This window comes from Patagioenas fasciata, chromosome 6 (genome assembly GCF_037038585.1).
Source record: "Patagioenas fasciata isolate bPatFas1 chromosome 6, bPatFas1.hap1, whole genome shotgun sequence".
In the NCBI taxonomy this organism is placed as follows: domain Eukaryota; kingdom Metazoa; phylum Chordata; class Aves; order Columbiformes; family Columbidae; genus Patagioenas; species Patagioenas fasciata.
In genome coordinates, this window is record NC_092525.1 from 16,872,631 (window position 1) to 16,895,332 (window position 22,702).

General features: G+C 43.9%; 1 protein-coding gene across 1 annotated transcript; it reads right to left on the reverse strand.

Moving 5' to 3' along the window:
* Nucleotides 1-8,193: 8,193 nt before the first annotated feature.
* Nucleotides 8,194-22,636, reverse strand: CTH (cystathionine gamma-lyase). Its single transcript, XM_065842166.2, has 12 exons — nt 22,365-22,636; nt 20,952-21,033; nt 20,323-20,418; nt 17,356-17,465; nt 16,788-16,919; nt 14,723-14,780; nt 14,396-14,473; nt 13,735-13,887; nt 13,434-13,555; nt 11,772-11,824; nt 10,424-10,562; nt 8,194-8,914 (listed from the first exon to the last, which is right to left on the reverse strand). Exons 1-12 carry the CDS (start codon nt 22,524-22,526, stop codon nt 8,894-8,896), a joined length of 1,206 nt encoding a protein of 401 aa, XP_065698238.1. The 5' UTR covers nt 22,527-22,636; the 3' UTR covers nt 8,194-8,893.
* Between the last annotated feature and the right edge of the window lie 66 nt (nt 22,637-22,702).

Here is a 22,702-nt window from a genome sequence, read left to right on the forward strand (position 1 = left end):
TACTTGTTTAGTGAACAATAAAGTCTCTGGTTTTCACATGAGCACAGCACAGCCAAGATAAAAATAGTTACCATAAATGTTCCCCAGGTGCAACTAATAAGGGTTATGGACAGAGGAATAAATATTATGCGCAGCCCAAGTATACTTTGCTAACCCCATGTTCCTTTATTCTGACCAAATCCAACCAAATCTGATTAAAACAAAGTCCATATCGTTGCAACACGAACTGGTGAGGTAGGGTTTGGTTTTCCCAGACCCTCTCCTTGAAAAACTGGGGGTTTGCACTGTAGAAAGGGCCGGAATTGAAGCCGTTTTGCACATCACTGTGTGCCAGGGGTCAGAAAAGGGCTGGCATTGCAAAACCTTTGCAATAAGGTGTGCTGTGGGTCTGCAGGAGGCTTGGAATTAAAACCTCAAGAGCCTTCATCAATCTTAAGAATTTACTTCAGTTAAAAAGAAGCCATTATGACAGCCCTTATTTTCTTATTAGGGCATTTAAGCAGCCCCTGCTAAAAGATTAGAAAACATCAAGCATTGTTGGGCTTCTTAAACACACTGTTTAGAATATTTCTGTTCAAAATTCTTTCTATTTCAACACTTCTGTCCAAAACCAGCACTATTTGTATTAGACATCCGTGTTCAAACTGCTCCGAGGCTTTCCCCAGAAATATCCCCCACGGCCATGGAAAACCCACCTTGGTTTGCAGAAAGTGCTTTCATTCCCCTAAAACACAAAAAGGAAAAGTCACTCCAATATTCCTTGATTTGCTAATACTTGTCGTCTCCCAGAGCCCAGACCAAGCCCAAGAGAGCTGCCAAGAACAAATAACTACCGTTTCCATAGATTAGCAGATGAATCATTCATGTTATTTTTAGCAGGTCATTAAGAGCTGGCAGTGAAATTTGCAAACTGACTTGTGGGGCTTTTGATCTGTGTTAACATAACCTTTTAAAGAAAACATAAACTGGGATTCAGAACAAAGGAAACTGAAGGACTGGAAATAACATCTCCTAATTTTAAAAATGACAGTGAGAGATTACAATAAATAGATTTTACGTGAGTCTCCTACTCACAGCTCTCTCATTTAAGCATAATGTAGCTGAACAAATCCACGTGAGAAGTTTTATATAAAAGATGCCAGGATAAGGATTCATTTCCACCAGGTGAATATTTCCCTGTCCTGGGCAGGGATGCTGCAGGCACTGGGACAGGACAGGTTTGCAGCCAGCGGGCTCTGCAGAGCTTTCCACCCATTGGTGCAGCAAAGCTTCCTAAAATGTGTGCTTAGTAAAGAAATAATGAGCTACACATCAAATACTGATTTTTTTTAACAGCTACTCTTTTAAAAGCTACTCTTTTACCGTGCTGTTGTCAGCATGATGAGATCCATTCTCAGAAGCAAACCCAGGGAATATTGTCAGAAAACTAAACACAGCTGGGATGATGCCCAACAGCTGTCCCTGTGCCCAGGGCGTCTCTCAGCTCCCCAGAGGGGGACGATGGCCCAAGGTTCGTGTGTCCCCACCACAGCCAGACCCCCTGGGCAGCTGAATTTCTGCTGTAGCCCAAATCAGCCAGAGCAAGCCAGAGCCAGGCTTTGCACATACCTTCCCAAATGTGGAGGGACTTGTCACAAACAGGATCCCAAACATGGCTTTGACGGGGTGCCAGCCATCCGCCATCAGCTTTCCTGGATTTCCCGGCAAAATGCGCATAATCTGCAGCGATAACTTGTCACACTGGTGTTTGTCAGCTGCAATGGGTGCAGGCTGAGGTATCGGGGCATCACCCCAATGGAGCAGCCTCATCCATCATATGGAGCCTTACATATTCACTCACCAGAATCAATGAGCCAGGGAGGCTCACAAGACAGTTGCACTCACTCTCGTTAGCGATTTATTAATCGTTTAACCACCTTGTTTCAGCTGCTCTTGCTGTTGCCATCCTGAGCCATGCTTAGGCGGCACAGCCCATCGATAGTTGGAGCTGCTTGTTCATGCAGAACATGAGCAAGGGGAGGTGACACTTGGGTTGGGGTTCCCCTGCAGCAGGGGGGACACGGTGCTGGGGTGTCCCCCCAAACAGAGATCCTCGCACCGGGTGTCATGCCCTGTGGCCACTCTGCTGCCGGCCTGGCCACTGCTGGCAGCTGGAGGGTGGCCTCAGGGTCAGGGATCCCTTCAGGAGCTGCTGTTTCCACCAAACCTCATGCAGGATGGACACAAGGTCAGGAAAACAGGCAAAGGGGATGGACAAAGGCTGCATCATGGGGATTCCCACATTTCAGGAAAAAACAGCTGATGGATACAGGAGGCATGAAAGCCACACGCCCTCCGGCTGGCCACCCACCCCAGCTTTTCAGCAGCTCCAAAATACAACTGCAAAAGGACCCTTGGTTCCACAGGAACCATGCAAGGACTAAATCTGGCTCCAGCTCCATCAGCTCTCGCAGTACTTGTCAAATTAAAGGGCTCTGGTTTGAGCCTCAAAAGCACCGAGGATGCTCTGCCATGGCTGTGCTGGCAGAGCCGTAAATGAGAGCACACGGTGTGTGAGGAGACTGCAGGAGATGGGCTGTGATGAGACGAAGTCCTTGGCTTTTCTGAGGGGGGAAATCTGATGTCAAAAAGGGTCAGCACTCAAGGTGCTGAAAGCGATGTACCTGAATATCTGAGGGCAGAGGAGAGCCACTGTCTCGTTATCTGCTTCACAGCCTCCAAATAGAAAGCCCCATATCCTTTATTAGCGAGATCAATAAAGCTCATTTCTCAATAGGTAATGAAATAACACCTGTTCACTGAGAGCAGTGCAGATAACTGATGAAACGAGCCCCCGTCCTCCCCCGTGTGTCCCCGCAGATCTCACTGCCGGGTTCCCAGCACAGGCACATCCCAACCTGGGCAGCTGGTGGGAACAACTCCCTGTGGAGAACAGCGGAGCAGATGGCACCGTTCCCAACACCCCCAGGTACACGGACCAGACGTGTGGCTGGACAAACACTGTCCCCAGATAGGATGGCAGCAGATGTCCAAGGACGCGGAGAGCTGTTCTCACCTTGGGGACATGTGAAATGCACGCTCTGTGCTAAAAATCCTGCAGCGTGTTCACTTGGATTTTTCTTTGAAGAATGGATTTAATATGGAGCAAATTGAATTTAACCTTTGTTGTAAATGGAGGCATTTGTTTCTTGGAGTCTCAGGGGGAGTTTTCACTAATTATACTGAGCTCAGTGGCCAAACTGGCAAGAAATCTGTCTCCAAGGAAAAAAAAAGGCAAGTCAAAGATAGACTTCGGTATGGTTTTCATATACAATAGGAAAAAAATAGCACATTTCAGCAGTAGGGCTTACCAGTGAATTTTGCCACCTGAGCTGTGTCTCTGATAGTCCCTGTGGGGCTGGTGCCTGCAGAGACAGTGGCAGCACCAAGGATGCTCCTGCCAAGCCCCACACCCAAGGCTGTGGGGCAGAACATGTCCCTGTAGGAAACAAAACAAGTCCAGGCAGACTATGTCCCATATAAAAAAACAAGATAAAATAAGGTTCAATAAGCCAAATATTTGGAATCTAGGGAAATTTTTAGCATATGGATTATCTGATTGCTTTTGCTTTTACTCTGTTCTCTGCTTCTTTTCATGGTCACTCTCTCTTCTATTTTGCCTACAAGCGGGAGCACCTTCATTTGTATTTCTGAGACACTTCTCACTTCAGACAAATATTTGTTTGGCTATCTCAAATGGCAGTTTTTCTAAATTTTAAATCTAAGCTTCGCACTGAAGCTAGCTGTGAACCCGCTGCTCAGCTGGACTCACTCACAAAAGCAGGCACGGCGATTCCGAAACGAAGCCTGGGAACAGAAAACATGACTTGTGGCTGGAACCGATCCGGTTCGGCTCTTCTGTGTGTGTGCAAGTGAAAGAATTCCTTTTACGTTCATCTGTTCTCCAGAAAGCCTAGAAGAGGACAAGAGATAAATTATTATCATAATCTAAATAGAAAGATTTTCTTCATTCTCAGAGCCTTTGTGACATACTCTCTTGGGAAAATATTCCCAACTCAAATGGAATTCCACTTCGTTCTTCTTGGATCTCACATTGCTCTTCCGAAACACATGAAGCCTTTCAAAGCCAATAATTAATGCTGTCAATAATTGTGCCAGGGTGAGAACACAATAGGCATCTTGGAAAGACAGGCAGATATGGAAATATTGAAAAATCCCCTAACTTTCCTACCCAGGGAGAAGGGAACACCTGCATTCACAGCCCCTCTGAGATGGCACTGGCACTGGTGGCCTCAGCCCACTCCCCCCTCCTGCTGATTCTGATGAAGGTCCATTTGGGTCAAATGTGTATATATCATGTGTGTATACATATATATATATATATATATATATATAACCTGACACGGTGGCCCCACTCCAGAGGCAGGTGCTCCTCTGAAAATTACAGATTTCAGATCCAACAAAATATGAATTAAGATCCAAGACTGTGAATTTTTGCCTTTTTAAGAGCAGCTTGCTCAGCATTCCAAGTGCAAGAAATTTACGCCAAATTTCTATTCACCAACCTAATTAAAAGGGAGAGGAAATGATTGCAGAATCCTTTGTGATTTCTAAAAAATATCAATATCTATAGTAATTAATTCATACTCTTTCGCAAGTACTATCAGCAAGTTAATTTTCATTGTTAATAGATCAAATACTCTCAATTAAAAAGTGTCGCTATTGGATTTTTGTTCTTGCTGTAAATGGAGCAGTGCACTGTGAGGAGACACGACCTGTTATTGCGTGTGACTTGTACTTTGCAGAGATAAAGTGGAATTTGTCTCTCCCGCACGACCCGGACAGAGTTCAGTGCCGCAGCGTCCCGGTCGGATGGGAGTCCCCGTGCTTACATTTCATTAATCACTTCTCCATTTTGCAAAAAAAAAAAATACGGGTTTCTTCCCATTTCTGCTCAGCCTTAGAGCAGGGAAATGGGCTGAGCAGTGTGGTCCTGGGTGCAGGGGTGACAAAAGCTGAGCAGAGCGAATCTCTGTGAACCTGGAGCTGGGTTTGACCATGGTTCTGTTTCCATTTTTCAACACCTGACTTTTCAGCAAGATGTGAAATAATCAATATTTTCCTAACAGAAGACGATAAAAGGAAGGAACAAAAACTCAGCTACTGCAACAAAAGCAGATAAAATGATTATGAAGCACTTATCAGGCTCCAAGTCATTTTGTGTTTCACTGCAATGGTTAGGAAGCCATACTAAGGCACAAGTGCATCTGCTTTGCTGGCGTTAAAGCCTTCGACTCCACTAAATCCATAAATCCACAGGATCCCGAGCTGCCATTCCCCAGCCCGTGCTCTGACACAGCTCTGAAGCATCTTCATATTTCAGTGTGTCACGGTCAGTGGCGACAGCAAGGGCCAGTCTGCAGATCTGCAAAATGGTGAAATGGAAAGTATGCACAATATCACTTGACATTTTCTATATATACAAGTTTATACAATTATGACAAATAGCAGATTTCAATTACAGTAACTTCCCCGTAAGTAAAAGCTGGAAGTTTCTAAGAACTATTCTGACTAATGTGGTCCGGCTCTTGGCTGGGTGACGGCTGGAAAACAAAAAAGCCCTCCGTCAAAAGGCTGCAATGGTGACTGCAGCCGCTCAATGCCAAAATAGCTCAAGTTCAGGGAATCTGAGGCCGGGAGGGAGTGCGGGAGTTGCTGACTCCTGCACTCCAGCTTAGTTAGCCCTGACAGGAACAAGTGTAATCCGTATTGAACACAAGAGTGATCTAGGCCTTAACGTAAAATTAAAAAAAAAAAAAAGAAAAATAAATTCCCCTTGAAGTGTCATGCAAGCGGAATCCACATCTGCCAAATCTAATCGAAGAATGAAACACAACCTTTTAACTGCAGAAAGAATGTGGTATGTGAAATGTGTGATGGAGTCGGCCCGGGAAAGGGGGCAGGTGGGACGACCGCAGGAAAATCAGTGAAAGGAGGGATGTTTAGAGGAGATCTCACAGGACTGCTTTCTGTTGAGATGGATAATCCACTTGTTGCGTTCTCCTACCCTTCACTTCAAGCCCTCCCCACAAGGAGACCAGTTTCTGGCAGGTCCAACACGACACCAGCCCCCCTGTCACGGGAACAAAAACCTTCCAGCCAACTCCAGCCCAACATCGCGTGTGTTACGAAAACCATCGATCAATTCATTGAGAATTTAGCTGCTGGCAGTTTCATCTGTCCTTTCCGCAAATAAACAGTATAAAGGAAATTCACGTCTGCAGAAGGCAGCAGCCGAAGCATTAGGAAACGCACAAGCAATTCATTTCGTGGCAGATATTCTTTTGATAGAAACCAGACACTCGTGGCCCTTTGCAAGCAGCCAAAGACCAACCATTCCCACCCCAGGACCTGCAGCTCGTAGCATGACACAGTGGCTGCAGTTACTGAAAAGAAACACGTGTCGGAGAGATGCTCTGTGGATTGGCTCTTGTGGCGCAACCAGCAACCAACATTTTGGAGTAACAAGAAGAACTAAACCAAAACCCAAAAGGTTGCACTCAACAGCCAGAACCTTGCTGGGCCTGTTATGACAGGACAAGGGGTGATGGTTTGAAACTAAAAGAGGGAGATTCGGGCCAGACATGAGGGAGAAATTGTTGCCCCTGAGGGTGGTGAGAGCCTGGCCCAGGTTCCCAGAGAGGTGGTGGATGAACCATCCCTGGAGACATCCCAGGCCAGGCTGGAGGGGGTTCTGAGCAACCTGAGCTGGTGAAGATGTCCCTGCTCATGGCAGGGGTGGCACTGGGGGAGCTGGGAAGGTCCCTTCAACACAAACCATCCTGTGATTCTATGATTGCAAGAAGACAAGTACTTCCTGAGCTGGGACAAGGCTGGGTGAGCTCAGGCCCTGATCCAGCAAAAGGAGCCACACCAAGGCTGCATGTCATACTGGGACAGCAGGATCCACCCCCTCATCACCACCCCTCCCTGCCTCAGGACTGCTTGGGGTTGATTTCTTGTTGCCTCCAGTCCTGACCCACAGTTCAGTCCCCCCAGGGCTCAGCTCTCCCCCCTCTCATCAACCAGGCGCCCGCACTGCTTCAGTGTGGCAGCTCCTGCATTCGACATTGCGATGAAATCTCATTTTGACATTTGTGATCTAATTTGGAAACATTGATCATGGAAAATGGTGTCGGGTTTCTGATCTCCAGGGTCAGAGAGAAACGCAGGCTGCTCTCCTCATGTAGCTTCACAGCGGGGAGTTTGGGGGTCACCCCAGTGTGTGTGTGGTCCCTGGGCCATCCCTGTCTCCCCATCAACCCCTCACAGACACAGGCTCATCTTCAGTTTATCCTGGCTAAAGCTGCCCGTGTTCACCACCCATTACATCCCCGTTAGTGAAGACACTAAAAACAAATACTCTCTGGACTCAAATTAAATCAGACTCCCAGCCAAAAAACACTGTAACCACAAAAATGAAAATTTAAGAGAGAGATTACCATGAAAGAGATGGTTTTCACTAGATCGTGGAGAATTGCAAGCTCACACCATATAACAACAATGCCTTTGAGGCTCTTCAGCACCAGTTGTGGGCTTTTCCAAAAAACAGCAGGAGCTCCTAATTTTTGTACCACCAACCAGCCCAGTCCCCTGCAGCATCTTATCCATTTTGCAGGTGCTTTTATGATGTATTCGGCAATGCAAATGAGCAAAGGAGGTGTTTGATACCATGCACACCTTCATCTCAGTTTTCCCAAGAGCTAATCTCTATTTAATCATTCTAGATATTCAAGACTTTCCTGTTTGTGTGTCCATGTACACAATTCTTTGCTGCTCAGAAGGCACAGTGCCTGGACAGGTTGATCAGATTATCTTTGTACCCTGTACTTCACACTGAAACGCTGTATTGACCCACTATAGAAAACACAGTTGATTTTAATTACAAGAAATGGAAGCTTTTACCTACGTAAAGCTCTGCCTGAGCTCTGCTGCTGCGCAGATCGATGCAAGCACTGAGCCAGCGTCACAGTGCAACAGCACCACACAAAGCAATTTATATCTTTTTTTTCTTTACAAAAGTAAAAACAATGACTTCATTTTCCTATAGGAAAATTTCAACAAATCCAGGGTCATTTTATCACCTGGTTTTGAATGCACGTACTGTACACAAACGCCAAGACAAGCAATACATCAGGGAAGTTCAAAGTGTGTTTTAATTAAAACGATCCCTATTCCAAATATTAACCAAATCATTACCACAGTTAATATCACATGATTTTTTTTTTTTAAAAAGGGAAAGAATCCTCTTTAGAAAGTTCCTAATGTTCACCAGGTATTGGATCTCACTTCATTTTCAATACTCCATAAAATATCAACAGGTAAAAGGCATTTAACTACATTTCCAACCTAATTAAAAAAAAAAAAAAATCTAAGTTAAATCAACGTTTAAGTGGGACTGTTGGATTAGAATATATGAAAAAAATTAGTTGTGCATCCTGAGGATCAGCAACAGAAATCAACCTTTTGACCTAAGGCCCTTGCAGCACTAGCACCATTAATGAGAAACAGTAATTTCCGAGAGCAGTGGGACGATGCTTCTGAGTCTGCACCCCGGCTGCTCTCAGACACAACTTGCTGACTGCAGAAACGCGGAGGCTTCCAGAGAACAGCCCCCGAGAGCAGGGGCTGTGCCGCACACACGGTTCCCACGCAGCCACACACCAGCAGAACAAACTAACGGCACAAAGTGAGAACTCCCGGGAGCCCAGCATTGGATTGAACAGATTTCAAGTCTCAAAGGCAAATCAAAGCAAAATCGTGAGCAATTTGGTTTTTCGTGTCATCTTCTTCAGCCATTTCAACGTTCAGTTGTAAGTTCCAGCTTTAAACGTCAAACCTTATGGTCTGCAAACTGCAACAAGAAGGAAAAATAACAGATAATTATGCTATGCACATATATCAACCATGCATTTTTAAAAAAATTTCCATGCATAAGACCCATTTTAGCATTAGATTATCTTCATGCTTTGTGCTGGTGTATAGAAATACTCAAATACATGCAGTTACTGTGGTTAATTTTCCCTATCACTGAACAAAAAAAAAAAAAAAAGTGGATCCAACCAGCCTAGGAGTAGGTTCAGATTTTTTAAGTCAAAGTTTTGAGTGAAGTTCTTTACCAGGCAAACAGGCCACCTGGGAAAGGAACCTAAAACTGTAGAGACAATATAACAGATTTCATGGATGGGACTGTGTGACAGTAGTTGGCAGTTCCTGAGAACAAAAGCTGAGCTTGTCACAAGATCCAGAGATCTCATACGCATCCCTGAGCAGTGGATGTCCTGGGATCTCCAGCAGCATCAGAAAGGACGGGCTGGCATGTTGCTTGCGGCCATCCCGTACCTCTGGTCTCTGTGGCTGCCAGGAGCAGCAGGAAATTCTCCTTCCTCCCCCAAGCACGTTATTATACTTATGAAGGTTGGAAAGAAAGGTTGCAGAAACCAGAGACATTGGCAATGCCCTTGGCAAGTCATAGCATGATAAATCCAGAATACAGTACGACACGGCATATTCTGCAATGAAATGCAGCAAGTCACCAAAAGGGATCAGACTGATGTACTGGCTCAAAGTCAAGTGCTCATGCTTTGTATTGAATTGTCAGGTATGACTAATTCCTTCCAGTAACAAAAAAAAAAAAAAAAAAAAGTGAAAAAGAGGTGATTTTAAAAAAGGTGATTAAAAAAAAAGGTCATTAATACCCCTCATTATTCCCTCAGTTCCAGCATCATCCCATGTGAGGCACAGCACAAAGCTCTCCCCTGCACATCCGCGTGTGTGTATACTCCTACACAAACACACCTACACCTCACATATTTTAGGTAAACCTGCCATGAGAAGAAGAGTCACTACATGGCATCGCATTAATTATCACACATAAAGAACAATTTTAATCTATTGTCTGAAATAGAGAACTTTGTGTAGAGGAGTAGAGGCAGTGCTTATAAACAAATTACCTTTCCTCAAATATTAGACTGTCTGGTAGAAGCTCTTTTCTTGAAGACCCTGAATACATTTCAACCCTCTCTAAAACTGTGACATGAAAAATCTGCAGCGCACTATGCACTGTAATGCCTGTACAAGCTTCCCCTCAGCCTTCAGCCATCACTCAGATGCTGGGACATCCCATCTGCTACAGAAATCCATGTAAATTCAAACCCTGACTGGCAAGGACTGTAAACCTCACTGCAAAGAGACACTGACTAGGAAAGCTTTCAAACCCAGCCTGCCTTCCGCAAGGCACGCTCTGAGTATTGTAAAAATGAAGTGAGGTAAGAATTACCAGCAGACAGTTTAGCAAGAAAGGGAGAGGACTAGAGGGAAAAATATTTTGAGAGTGATGGCGCTAAGATAACAACCCACTTACTGCAGCTTTCAGAGCCTGATCGAGGTCTTCCAGTAAATCTTCTTCATCTTCCAAACCAACTGACAGGCGAATTAATGTATCGCTGATTCCAAGAGCTTCTCTATCTTCTTCAGGCACTGAAGAGTGAGTCATGATGGCCCTGGAGGGAAAAAATAGCCTTTTTTCTAAGAAGTTCTTACTTTTATCAGCAAAGACCAAACAAATTGGTTTCCTGTCAGCTTCCCCTGAAACTCCATGAAGATTTTGCACCTTTTGTGTACCACCTGCTGGTTAAGCCACAAATGGAAAGAAATTGTATCATCGGTTACTGTAAATTATGGGAACTGCAGAAATGTCAGTGACTTGCATCGTCCCAGCATTTCAGTACAGTATTTCCAGGATACAAAGGACGAATAAAAACCGGATACTTAACAGTCTAGAAAAAAAAAAAGAAAAAAAAAAATCCTATTCTTCTTCCATCCATATTTTTTTTTCTAAAAAGGAGCATCTAAAAGCTCTGCTTTAAGAATGTGGAGAAAGAGCTATAGTATACAATCTCCAGAGGTTTTTTTTTTTTTACTTCTGGTTTCTCAGATCACTTGTCAAACTCTACCACTTATACTGAAGAATTTATTCTCTCCAGCTATGGACAATATAGGTACGAAGCTATTATTATTATTGTATTTTCCCCATATGCTCACTGATGTCTACCAGTTAGCAATTACCGCCAGCTGCCGGAGTGTTTTGAGATAGGGTATTCTAGACTGAGTAACTGAAATGATTTAGCATTCAAGTTTAGCCATAACTTTCCATGTATCTTTTTTGAAAAGCAAATTGGGCTTCAGTAAAATAATTTAATTCCATAAAAGTCCTATTTTTAGCCTTTTAACCTAGATAGAGGCAACTAAGTATTACTAAAACCCCCACAAAATCTTCCTGGCCTGGAGACAGCTGCAGTTTGTGTAGTGTGCTGACCGTGCCCTCTTGTGTGAGCCAGCAGAACAGCAGAGCTCGTTCCTCAAGTGTCACCAAATCTGCTCAATGCCACTTATTCTAATGCACACTGATTTCTTGGATTTATTATCACAGCAATGAACTGCAGCTCAGTCTCCCAGTTAAAACAAGGAACTGTGCAAATTCTTTCATCATTGCATTCTTATCTTTACAAAAGCCACACTCATTTCTGGACTAGCCACCAATTTTTGTGTTAACACAATGTACTATCCTCGAGTCTCAATTATATGCAAAATATCTTAGTTTTACGTACTAGAAAAATTACGTACTAGAAAAAACTCCCACAGAAAATGATCAGAAACTTTTTTTGCCACTCTGCAGCTTTTTTAGAGTTTTAAGATGAAGAACGACTTACGGATGCTCTGCTAGGCTTTCATAACCACCCAGACTCTCAGCCAGTGCAAAAACCTACAGGGAAAAAACAAACAGAAGTTAATATAAGAAGCATAAGGTTATGAATGTTTAGAAAGAGACACTTAAGGAAAAAGGAAAGTTTAGTGGTGTGTTTGTTTGTTTTTCTAAGTTTTTCTAAAATAAATTTTATGTTATAAAAGGTGTTAGCCATAGTGAGGGAAAAAATATAAGTGTACATTCAACAGGTAAGAGCTATTAAGATATAGAACAGGTTTGTGCTGAAAAGGGTCTGAAGAGGTGCTGGCGAAAAACTGGATTAGCTCAGGAGTGGTTCTGACAGAGCAATGCAAGGGCAGTGAGGGAGGAAGAGCAGAAGGAAAATGCTCAACATGAGCAGCAGGTTCTGCCTGGGCACCAGCAGAGAATACGCTCTGCTCAGAGGACGGACAGAGCAGGCGCCTGAACGCAGCGAGATCTCAAACATCTCAGTCCAGGTTGAGGCGATTATATCCCAACCTTATGTGCTCTTCTTTCAGCATCACTGAGGGGTTTTTTAGCATCGCTCTTTGAATTATGGATGTATATTCTGGGATGACAAAAAGGGTCTCTAGAGCCAGCTGCACTCACACAGGGATTCACCAGTTGTCTGATGCGGATGCTCTTACTGTCCTCAGCGACTCTCCGCTCATATTGACATTTTTTTCCCCTTTAAAAAAAACCCAAAACCGCACAGCCAAACAACTAAAGCTGTAAACCACAGAATCCTCTTCTCAGCCTGGTTTAAGAGAACAGCTTTATTTTTGTACCAACTTTGTGATAAACAGATGCTTAGCCAAGTCAGAGGGCTGAAGTGAATATACTCATAAGGGACGACTACTCCTGGAATGCTATTTGTGACGCTTTTTGCGAAAGCTGGTAGATCTCCTGTGTCAGGATTAAATGTTCTCTCTCTTGTAAAAGGATATTTTGTGGGAAAATCATGTTTTCAGCAAATTCATTTTCAGCTGTTGACACTAGATGGCAAAGCAAGTAAGATAGGGAGGAGAAGGAAGGTCTAATTTATCCTTGTCCATTATTACTGATTTGTTTTTCCAAGAACAAAACAGCAAACATACAAGAGCAGGCTGCAAGTTAACCAGAGATCAAGACTAGCAAACATATTCAAGGATACAGGTGGAGTGAACACATTACAAAGACAAAAGCCTATGGTTTAAGTAAAACAACCACTTATTCTCCAAACTGAGGGAGTCCCTCTGTGCTTCATGTTTCATGTCATTTCTCAATAGGTTTTTCTCCTGATGAGGACTTTGAAATATTACATCAGTATTACACCAGCCACAGCTTCTCTGCTTTCAACTACTACAGGTATTTTTGCAAAAAGCTGGCACGCAAGTCCTTTATTAGAAGCAACGCTGTAGTATATATACTACACCCTACTGTGTAAATAAATACTTAAAAAATACTTCCTTTTCTTCTCTCTCATTAGCCTCCCATTTACAGATAATCTATTATTTAGAGATGGTTACACCCAGAAGACTTCAGGAGCTCTGCAAGAACAGAGGAAGGCTCTCCCCACCCCAAGAAAACCAACTTCCTTCCAACACCACCCTCAGAAGCACAGCCTCAAATCCCCCTGAGGCAGTGTGTATTTACCGGTATTTACCTTCAAATTCTTGAGAAAAGTAGCAGCATTTTCGAGATTTCCCTTAATGTAAAACGTGACCATCCCGGGACAGCCAGTACACTGCCGCTTGACCAGCTCATGCTGAGGGTGTGAGGGCAAGCCTGAAATTTGGAGAAGTCGCCTGAAGTTAATTACCATCACTTCAAAGGGTAACGAGCTCACCCAGTGCTGAGGGAGACACCTCACCCAGAGTCACCCAACACAAATGGCACACAAACGGCACGTACTGCAACAATCCCCAAATCCAGGCATCACCTGCTCTCAAGTCTCACCAACCTACCTGGGAAAATGACTTTCTGCACTCGGGGATTTGACTCGAGAAATCGAGCAACAGCCAGTGCGTTGTGGAAGTGTTGCTTCATCCGGATCTGCAGGGTCTTCAAGCCACGACTGCACAGGTAACAGTCAAAGGGAGACGGAACAGCTCCAAGGGCTACAGAAATTCAAACAAAATCCCACATAAAACAAATGTAGTTTTGTTTTTTGTTTTGTTTTTTCAGTAAAACTAAATACAGTCCTGACGTCCTAAATTTCTAAAGTTAGAACAAGACAAGTGGAAAGACATCTGATGCCATCTGTCTTCCTCACCTCACACACATGGGAAGCCAATTAATGAGCTGAATTAACAAGCTGAAGACTCGAGGATTAAATTTATTAGACATAATATGCCTTTATTTGAGAGAGAAGCCACAGAGGGATTCTGGAAGCTATCATGTTTGCTTAAGGTCACCCTTCATACTGGTGAAAGGCTGGGAAGAGAATTCATGTTTCCCACATCGGTGTTACCACTTTCCCTCCAGTCATGGACACTCCTGCACATTTATATGCCTGAGCTATAGCTCTAGATAGATTTCACAGTTGTGTGCATGCAACATGCTTATTATGAGCTGGTGTATTCAAATACAATTAATTTTAAACTGTTTCCTACATTGACTACTCACCGTTTTGTAAGAATTTGAGCCTTTCGTAAAGGTCGTCGCAGTTTACTGAAACAAGTCCCATCACAACATCACTATGCCCTAAAAATGCAAGAAGACAAGGACAAATCAGCCACTCCACCTGCTCCAAGGTTCTGCCATGAACCCCCATTTTCTCAGTCTCGGTGCAAGTAAAATCCCATTTTTCTGAGATGTTGTGTCCCTTCTCATTGCTGCAGCCAATCTCCCTGTGCAGCACAAGCATCAAAAGGCAGATTTTTTTGTGAACTGCCCACAGCCAGAATGGCTTTTAAACAGCCAGTATGAGCTGTGTTCAACTCAGAAACTCACCATTCATGTACTTGGTTGCAGAATACATACAAATATCAGCCCCCAGGGATAAAGGACGCTGAAAGGAAATGAAAATAATAAGTCCGATTAAAGCTTTTGTGCACTTTGGTTCATTGCAAGCTATTCAGACAGCCTGTGATCAAACATAGAGAATAACAATAGAGGGAGATACTAAAAAAAAAAACCACACAAAAACTTAAAACAAAACTTAACACCTTAAACACAGAAACCTGAGAATGAAGATAGAATATGTGACAAGAACAATAGTACAGGAAAGCACTCTGAATTCAAGATAGGCACAATAAAAATAGCCCATGATATAATTTGATTTAAAAGCCCTGGTATAATTCCCACCGGCTTCAGGAAGAGGAGTGATTAAGTACATCCAACATACAGCCTGTTCATATTGGTGACAAAAATAGTTCCATTGCTTAGTTGAGCCAGGAATAAGTAATGGTTATTTACTCTAAAGTATATTTCCTTTGAAAATGAAGACCTCAACACAGTTTGCAAAGGTAAAAAAATGCATTGTTTTCTAGATACCAGGACTGATGACACTGCACCAAAAAACACAGCTGAAAAGCCACAGAAAGTGCAAAGGGTTTTGTTGGCCAGGGCTCTGCCCCAACCTCCCAGCTTTCTGCCCAGGAACCTTTTAAAGCTGAGAGGCAAACTGAGATCTTGATGGGCAAGAAGTAATGAACAATAGATTGGTTTTAATCAGTCACTAAGTAAAAGGTTTCACACATAATATAAACATATTATAAAGATTGAAGTGTAGCAATGTGTTAAAAGGTAACAAAGCAAGCAGATGTAGAATAAAAGCCTGCTGCAGCCAGGTCAAACACAGATGTCAATTGAAGGAAGGTGGATGATGTGCATTCCTGATGCACGTTCCCAATGCACAGCCAAGAGAACGGCAGCATAAACACCAGTGCCTTCTACATCCAATATTGCCATATAAATCACTCTAAAATTATGATCTTCTTAGTACAGTGTATCAGCAGCAGTCTGGAGGGCTTTAAAGACACTCCCTATTATACTTACAGGAATTAATCATTACAACTGGCTCTCTTTTAGCACCAGGCCAATAACAGATACATTAAATAGCTCATATATCCAGATACTCACTTCTTTTACACATGTCTTTCTGAAATAATATACATGTTGAGGGGAAAATCATCAAGCGTTTGGTATGTACAAGACAAACTCCAGTGCTGCTTTAGCTAAGCATTAACACTTTCTGTAAAGCTCTCTTAATTTATAAAGATCTCTGTACCCTTAACAAAGACACCTTGCCTGTTGCACGCATAAAGAAGTTTTACTTTAGACCTGAAAGACCAGGGATTGGCTTGGTCTCCTGGAAAATAAGTACGAATATTTCTAGTCCATATTAAGATGAACGAGACTTTGAAGTTTATTATTTCAAAGCGTTTTTAGAACTTGAAAAAATTGTCTTCACGCTTCCAAGTTATAAAATCAGAAAAGTTATGTCAGTTGTTTGAGATCAAAATTATAAACTTCTGAGCCACACATTCACCAAAATACTGAAGAAAAGCTATCTTCAATGTCTACAAGATAAAGTTAACATAGTTTGCTTGTTTTAATTTTTTCTTACACTGTCTTTTTAGTACCTCAAGTGGTTCATAAGAGATCATAAACAGCATATACAAAAGAATAGGTATAAAAAGGCCAAAGTCAGTAAACAGGACACTTTATAATAGGCCTGCTATGATTTCCATCAGCGAGAACTAAAAACTATGACTTCTGGATGACAGAGAAGCCATTCTCCCCATGGTTTAACTTGACTCAATGTGTTTACTTGACTGTGAGCTATACTGGTTCTGCTGCTGCCATACTGGTATCCAGTCAGCTATAACATACCCTGCATATCACCTTTACTAATGGAAACAGCAGCAGCACACAGGTTGTGTTTAGAAACAGAACGAGAAATTTTACAACGCACAACACAAAACCACAGTTCTGTGGGGGTGCTTCCATTTTAAAAATGTACCTTCAAAGACACTGAAATAATGGGGCAATTGCAAGCAAGCCAAGTGCTCACCTGGAAATACGCAGACATGAAGGTGTTGTCTACCACTAGAAGAACATCTTTATGCTTATGCACGACATCTGCGCAGGCCTGGATGTCAATGACCTTCAGCATGGGGTTGGTGGGCGTTTCAATCCAAACGAGCTGCAGTAATTCAACATGGAAACAGCAATTTAGAGACTTTACAATGCTGGTGATGGTCTGTGTGTAAGTTATAAGTGCTTCTAAATGTTAACACATGGAGTGTCACCTTCCTGCATAGGTTTGCAGAGTAGATATTGTGTCCTCACTGACAAAAGGTGAGGTTTCTTGGAAGAGGTGATATTCTCCACAAAAAACATGGGAAGAACATCAAAGCTTTTGAAAACTACATCTGAAGGAGACCTTTTTAAAATGTTTTCAGTGAGACACCATGAACGTCACCAAGTGGCTTGTAGCAGGGATGCGTTGGACCCAGCTGTCCCCCCAGAGGCCACTGCAGCCCCCTCCGCTTCACACATACACCCAATACAACAGGAGCAACAATGAAATTATTTAACAACATTAAACAAGCGAGTTCAGCAATTTCCCTCTCCGCTACCTTGGTCTCCGGTGTAATCGCAGCTTCCAGGCATTCAATTTTTGCACAGTCAACAAAAACTACATTCAAACCCATCTTCATGGCTGCTTTCCTGAAGTATCTGTTTGTGCCTAGAAAACCCCAAACAAAACAAAAAATCAGAGACACAAAATGAAACTATTTCCCTAACTTTCCTTCACTGATCTCCAGCCTCTTGTACACACGCACGGAAAGTCAGGAGGGTACAGATTTATGTTGTACATCATAAATGGCACATTAATATTTTGTTATTTCTAAAAAGTTTAAATATTGCTGTAGTTTTTAACATCTAAGAAAAGTAACAATGGGAATATAGAACCCGAGTGATGTATGAAATACTTTGAATTAACAGCTGTTCAGAGGTTTATTTACTGGAGAAGTAAACAGACCTCTTAGTTTGCCAGCCTCCACCTTTCCCTCCACCCATGGTTCCAGTTTTCAGATCCCCTTTCCCCCATCCCACTTGTAGTAACTTTTTTTCCACCACATCTTTTAAACTATTTTTTTCTATTTAATAAACTTAATTGAGAATTCGGGAGAGGAAGAATCAAGGGGAAGATTCCAGCTACTGCATGTTTCTTATCATTCCATTAAATAAGCTTGTAGCGAGGAAGATTAAAAAGTGATTATTTCCTTCCTTCGTGCCTTTGAAGCCTTTCATTGGAAAGATTCAAAGAAGAAACCAGAAGCAACCAGCTGATCACTAGACAGCAATCTACTGGCTATCTGGCAACACTGCCTGGATTAAAAATTAATTCATTAAGTCTTTCTGCCAAGGTTATTTAACATTTACTCACGCAGAACAGCAGTTTGCTGTCTAGCCATAAAGTCACAGTACACGCAGGGCAGGATTCTGTGTGCTGAACACTAAGTGTGAATGATATTTATTTTTCCTAAGGAAACACTTATTTCTACAATAACCTATATATTATTTTGTGCTGTAAGAAGCTCACTCAAGCATGGGACATTTTCACGTAGGCTGTCAACTTTACTAATACAAACCACAGGAAAGCCTTACTTACTTTTAATAATAGCACACTTAAAAAAAAAAAAAAAACATAGAAGGGAATGAGAGGTGACACTTCGAGCAGCCCTTTTAAGAAGTCACAGCAACAGATCAGAATTCAGAGGTGTCAACTACCTACAGCTCCTCCTCACATCTCCCAAAACTCCGCATCTCTTCAACACATCCCGGGCAACAGACTTTCCAGCTTTGCCTTGGAGAGCTTTTCACTTTCTTCTACTGTTTTTCTGACAAACTCAAATACTGTAGGCTCATTTGAGTTAGCAAGCACAACACAGCTTTACAATCCAACTAGGCTTTTTACAAAAAGGAAGCTTCCCAAAGAGTATCCTCCAGGGAGCAGGGACACGTGCCAGTGCCCAGTAACCCAAAGGTTGGTACTATGGGGTTGAAGTACAAAAGGCTGCCCAGGGCAAGTGTGGAGGAGTAAACCCCACGCAGCAAGAAGTCAGCCTGGGCAGGAGGTGGCTGAGGAAGGACCGGGCACAGTGTGTGCGAACGTGAGCAGGGAAGACAAGGAGGAACAGCCAGAAGAGCAGAGGCCGTGACAAAAGCAAGCAGGGACTTCGGGGACAAAGAGCCTGAATATCCAAGGGGAGAGCAAGAGGGTGAACACATGCTGGTCACAGATGTGCAGATGTATCATGGCACAGGATGTGAGCTCTGCTGAATGAGGCTGTGTGAGGAAGCTGCTTCCTTTGCAACAAAAGTACGAGAAATTTCAGGGAAGAAACAGTGAAATTAATCTCTGCAGAAACCACTACAGGCTGAGGCTTTAATGAGTGGCCAAACTGGTTTTGCTTGAAAAATGGGCCTTTCTGAAGTAAGGAACTGATAACATGCTTTGGCCAAATGACTTTGAAGTTCCATGGTGGGAGGGCCATGGATGAAAGGAGCAGATTGCCAGCAGGGATTCCTGCTGTCTCCACTCAGATCAGCTCCAGATGGACTTTGCTGAAGAGCTATCTGGTACGACAGAACCAAGACACTAAAAGCAAATGTGTATATTTATATTTGATGTGCAGAAGCACAGAGAAATGACTGGTAAACAGTAATCACTCCTAGCAATGGGAAAGGTGACTACTCTTGCTAAAAGGTTTCCCAGCTATTGCTTGGGAAAATGCTACCTGTCACTGACTTCTCTAACCTTCATTTGAAAACAGAGCAGGTTTGATCTCTTTGTGCCAAGGCCTTGAAGCAGACAGAGGGAGAGAAGAGGAGACGGCAAGCTTTGCTGAGCAGTGAAATGCAGGAGTGGGGCACCCAGGACACTGATTGTCACAGCATATTCTAGCACATTTCCTGATTAAGGACTTTCGGGTGGCATTGGCCTTTTGAAGGACTTGGGCAGAGGTGGCTGCACTCTGTTTGCTGTTGGGGAGTTTCTTGAGGAATGTATAAAAAAATAACTGTGTAAGATCAAAACCTAATAGTGCGCCGCAGCATTGTTGATGCATTCAGAAGACACAGGCATAACAGATGCAAGATGTGCTTTCAGGTAAAATGACAGAATAGTTGTCTGAAACAGTCCAGATAAAATCCTGGTTGGTAAAGGGTCAAGCCTAGGGAAGTAATAGTTGAAATACCAGAAGCTGGAAAGCTGTGTTACATTGGAGCGCAGAATGCCCGGCTCTGCAAACAAGTCTGTGCGAAGCTACCATGTTGTTATTTTCCCCTCATTCAAGCATATATTACTAGTTAACTATATTTTTTTGAACCTCTAAGTTCTGTGCTACAGAATCATTCAGTGTTCTAATTTCTACCACCAAATCAAACAGGAGGGTTCTGTGTTCTCATGAAGTGAAAAGGCTTTACAGAAAAATAAGGTTCCAAGTGAGAAATTCGGAAAGTTCACAAGAATCACAAATAGGTACACTGAATCATTTGCACAATGAAGATCAAAACTACACTTGTGCTTTGCATACCTCCATAGACGTCATCCATGCAGATAATCGTATCCCCTGCCTTTAAGAGGTGAGTAATATTCAAAGTAGCAGCTAAGCCAGAAGCATAAGCTAAACCTAAAACAGAGAAGAGTAAGTGGCAGACAAACTGTATTTTAATGTGATACAACCTTGTCAAACCTGACGCAGCTTTCCTCACTTTGCTTTTCCAAAGAACTTGTTCTGTCACTCTCACTCACACTACCTCTCTGGTTACGTGGATTCAGTAAAAGCAGCAGCCAGATCCACATGCGGTGGAAGCCAGGATGAGCAAGGGTAACACCGTCCGGTAACAGCAGCTCCCACTCCTCCCCACACTCAGCACTGCTATGTGGGATGGATTCAGTTCAGCTCAGGCATCAAATGCAGCATGATAAAGCAACACTGCTACAGAACATCCAGTGATTGAGCTGGGCTTTCCTGAACAAGAAGCGTTGGACTCTTTCATGCCACAAGGCTGCTTTTGCCCATCACCAGCAGCCAGCGGCTGGGAAAGCCTTGTTGTGACACAACTGCTGCTGTGTTCCTGCTCCCCGGGCCATGCCTGCTGTAGGCACTGTCAGGAGACACACGTGCTGACATCTTGCTTGAGGAACCTATTAATTACTTACAGTATTTAGCTCCATCTAGCATCGCCACAGCCTTCTCCAGGCAATTCCGGGTAGGGTTTCCACTCCGGCTGTATTCATAACCCTATTGGGAAAGCAAGAAACAAACAGATCTTAAAAGAGTGCACCAAGAAAGCTTCATACGATAATAGTCATGGGTTCCTTAAAAAGCCCTGGCTCGCATTGCCCTCCTCCGAGAACAGTAGGCTGGTTTTCTGGCTGCATCAGGCTGCTGTACACAACACCCCATCAGGCATCCCCAACCTGGAAATAGTCTCTCAGGGTGCACGGGGGGGCAGTGATCACACTGCCAGCCATGCTCTCCTGTTTTTTCCTAGATATCCATCTCTCGTCACTGTTGGGGAAAAAGCCTTGCTCTGACACAGTCCACTCAATCTTACATTATCAGGAAGAATGTGTCCCATCTCTGCAACGCTCTGCTGTGAAAGATGCTACAGGGCACTAGTCTGTGCCAACCTGTATCCAAGAGTTCCTGAATGCTCAGACCCTTCCCTGGCAACACAATCAGGCCAAGTTCCACGCTGCAGTGCAATCAGGTTCTTATGTGACTACTGAGAAAATGTAAGGAGAAAAAAAATTCTTATGCATGCATGGATGCACTTGTTAAAGAGAGAACCCGGCTAAGCACCCTGGTGTTTGCATACTTTCAGGATTTCTGTTTAATGACAACTTCATCACACTGAGGAATCCAGCAGTCTAGTCTCAGAGCTTCCAGCAGGATGTGGTGGCTCTGATCAGCACACGGACACAGCAGCGTGACTCCTGTGATCTTCAACACAGCCACCAACTCACACACAACACTGGGAACACTTCTAAGCGATTTTGTGCAGAATCAAAGATCACAAGGCAAATTCCTGTTGCCCAACCAGCAGTGTGATGTCCAGACCTTGAGTATGGAACAAATACTGCTTTATGCCATTTATGCAAATACTGTAAATTTGAGCAATTTCCCTCACACGCACATGGTACCCATTAGAAACTTCATGATAGTTCAATGCAAACACTTCCAGCGCTTTTCTACAATACATCCACAGAATATTTATGAAATATTCATTGGGTCTTGAAGGACAACTAAAGCAGCCTCTTAGATAATACGCATAAATGAGACAATGTGTTCTGCCCGGGCCCTGCAGCAAAGTAAAGCTTTGTTATCACACGGTCTTCAAGAAAGCCCCCAGCTGCGTGCAAACCACCCGACCGAGAGGAAAAAAGATGCTTGGGGTTTTTTGCAGGAGGTAGGACGAGAGAAAGTATCTCCACACGTGGCAAAGCGGGAGCCCCCTCCCCTTCCCGGGCCTGCCGCCCCCCCGGACCTCCATGGACAGCCCCTCGCTGCCGCCCTCCGCCCCCGAAGCCCCCCGGACACGGCCGGATCGGGGCTCCGGCCGCACTCACCGCGTGCTGCCCGGGGGCCTGCTGCTTGAAGGTGGTAGAGAGGGAGATGGGCGGCACCACGGCGGCCGAGCGCCACTGCTCGGGCTCCTGCCCGGCGTGGATGGCCTGCGTGGCGAAGTGCGCGAAAGGCGGCAGAAAACCGGCCGACCCGCCACGCTCCATGACCACTCTCCAACTGCTCCTACTGCGGCTGCTTCTGCTGCTGCCGCCGCTGATATCACCGCCGCCGCCGCCACCTCAAGCACCGCCGCTGCCCCGCCCCGAGGGGCCCGTCGCGGGCGGGGCCTCAGCACCGCCCCTCATTGGCTGGGGCGGGGCAGGGTGGTGCCCCTCATTGG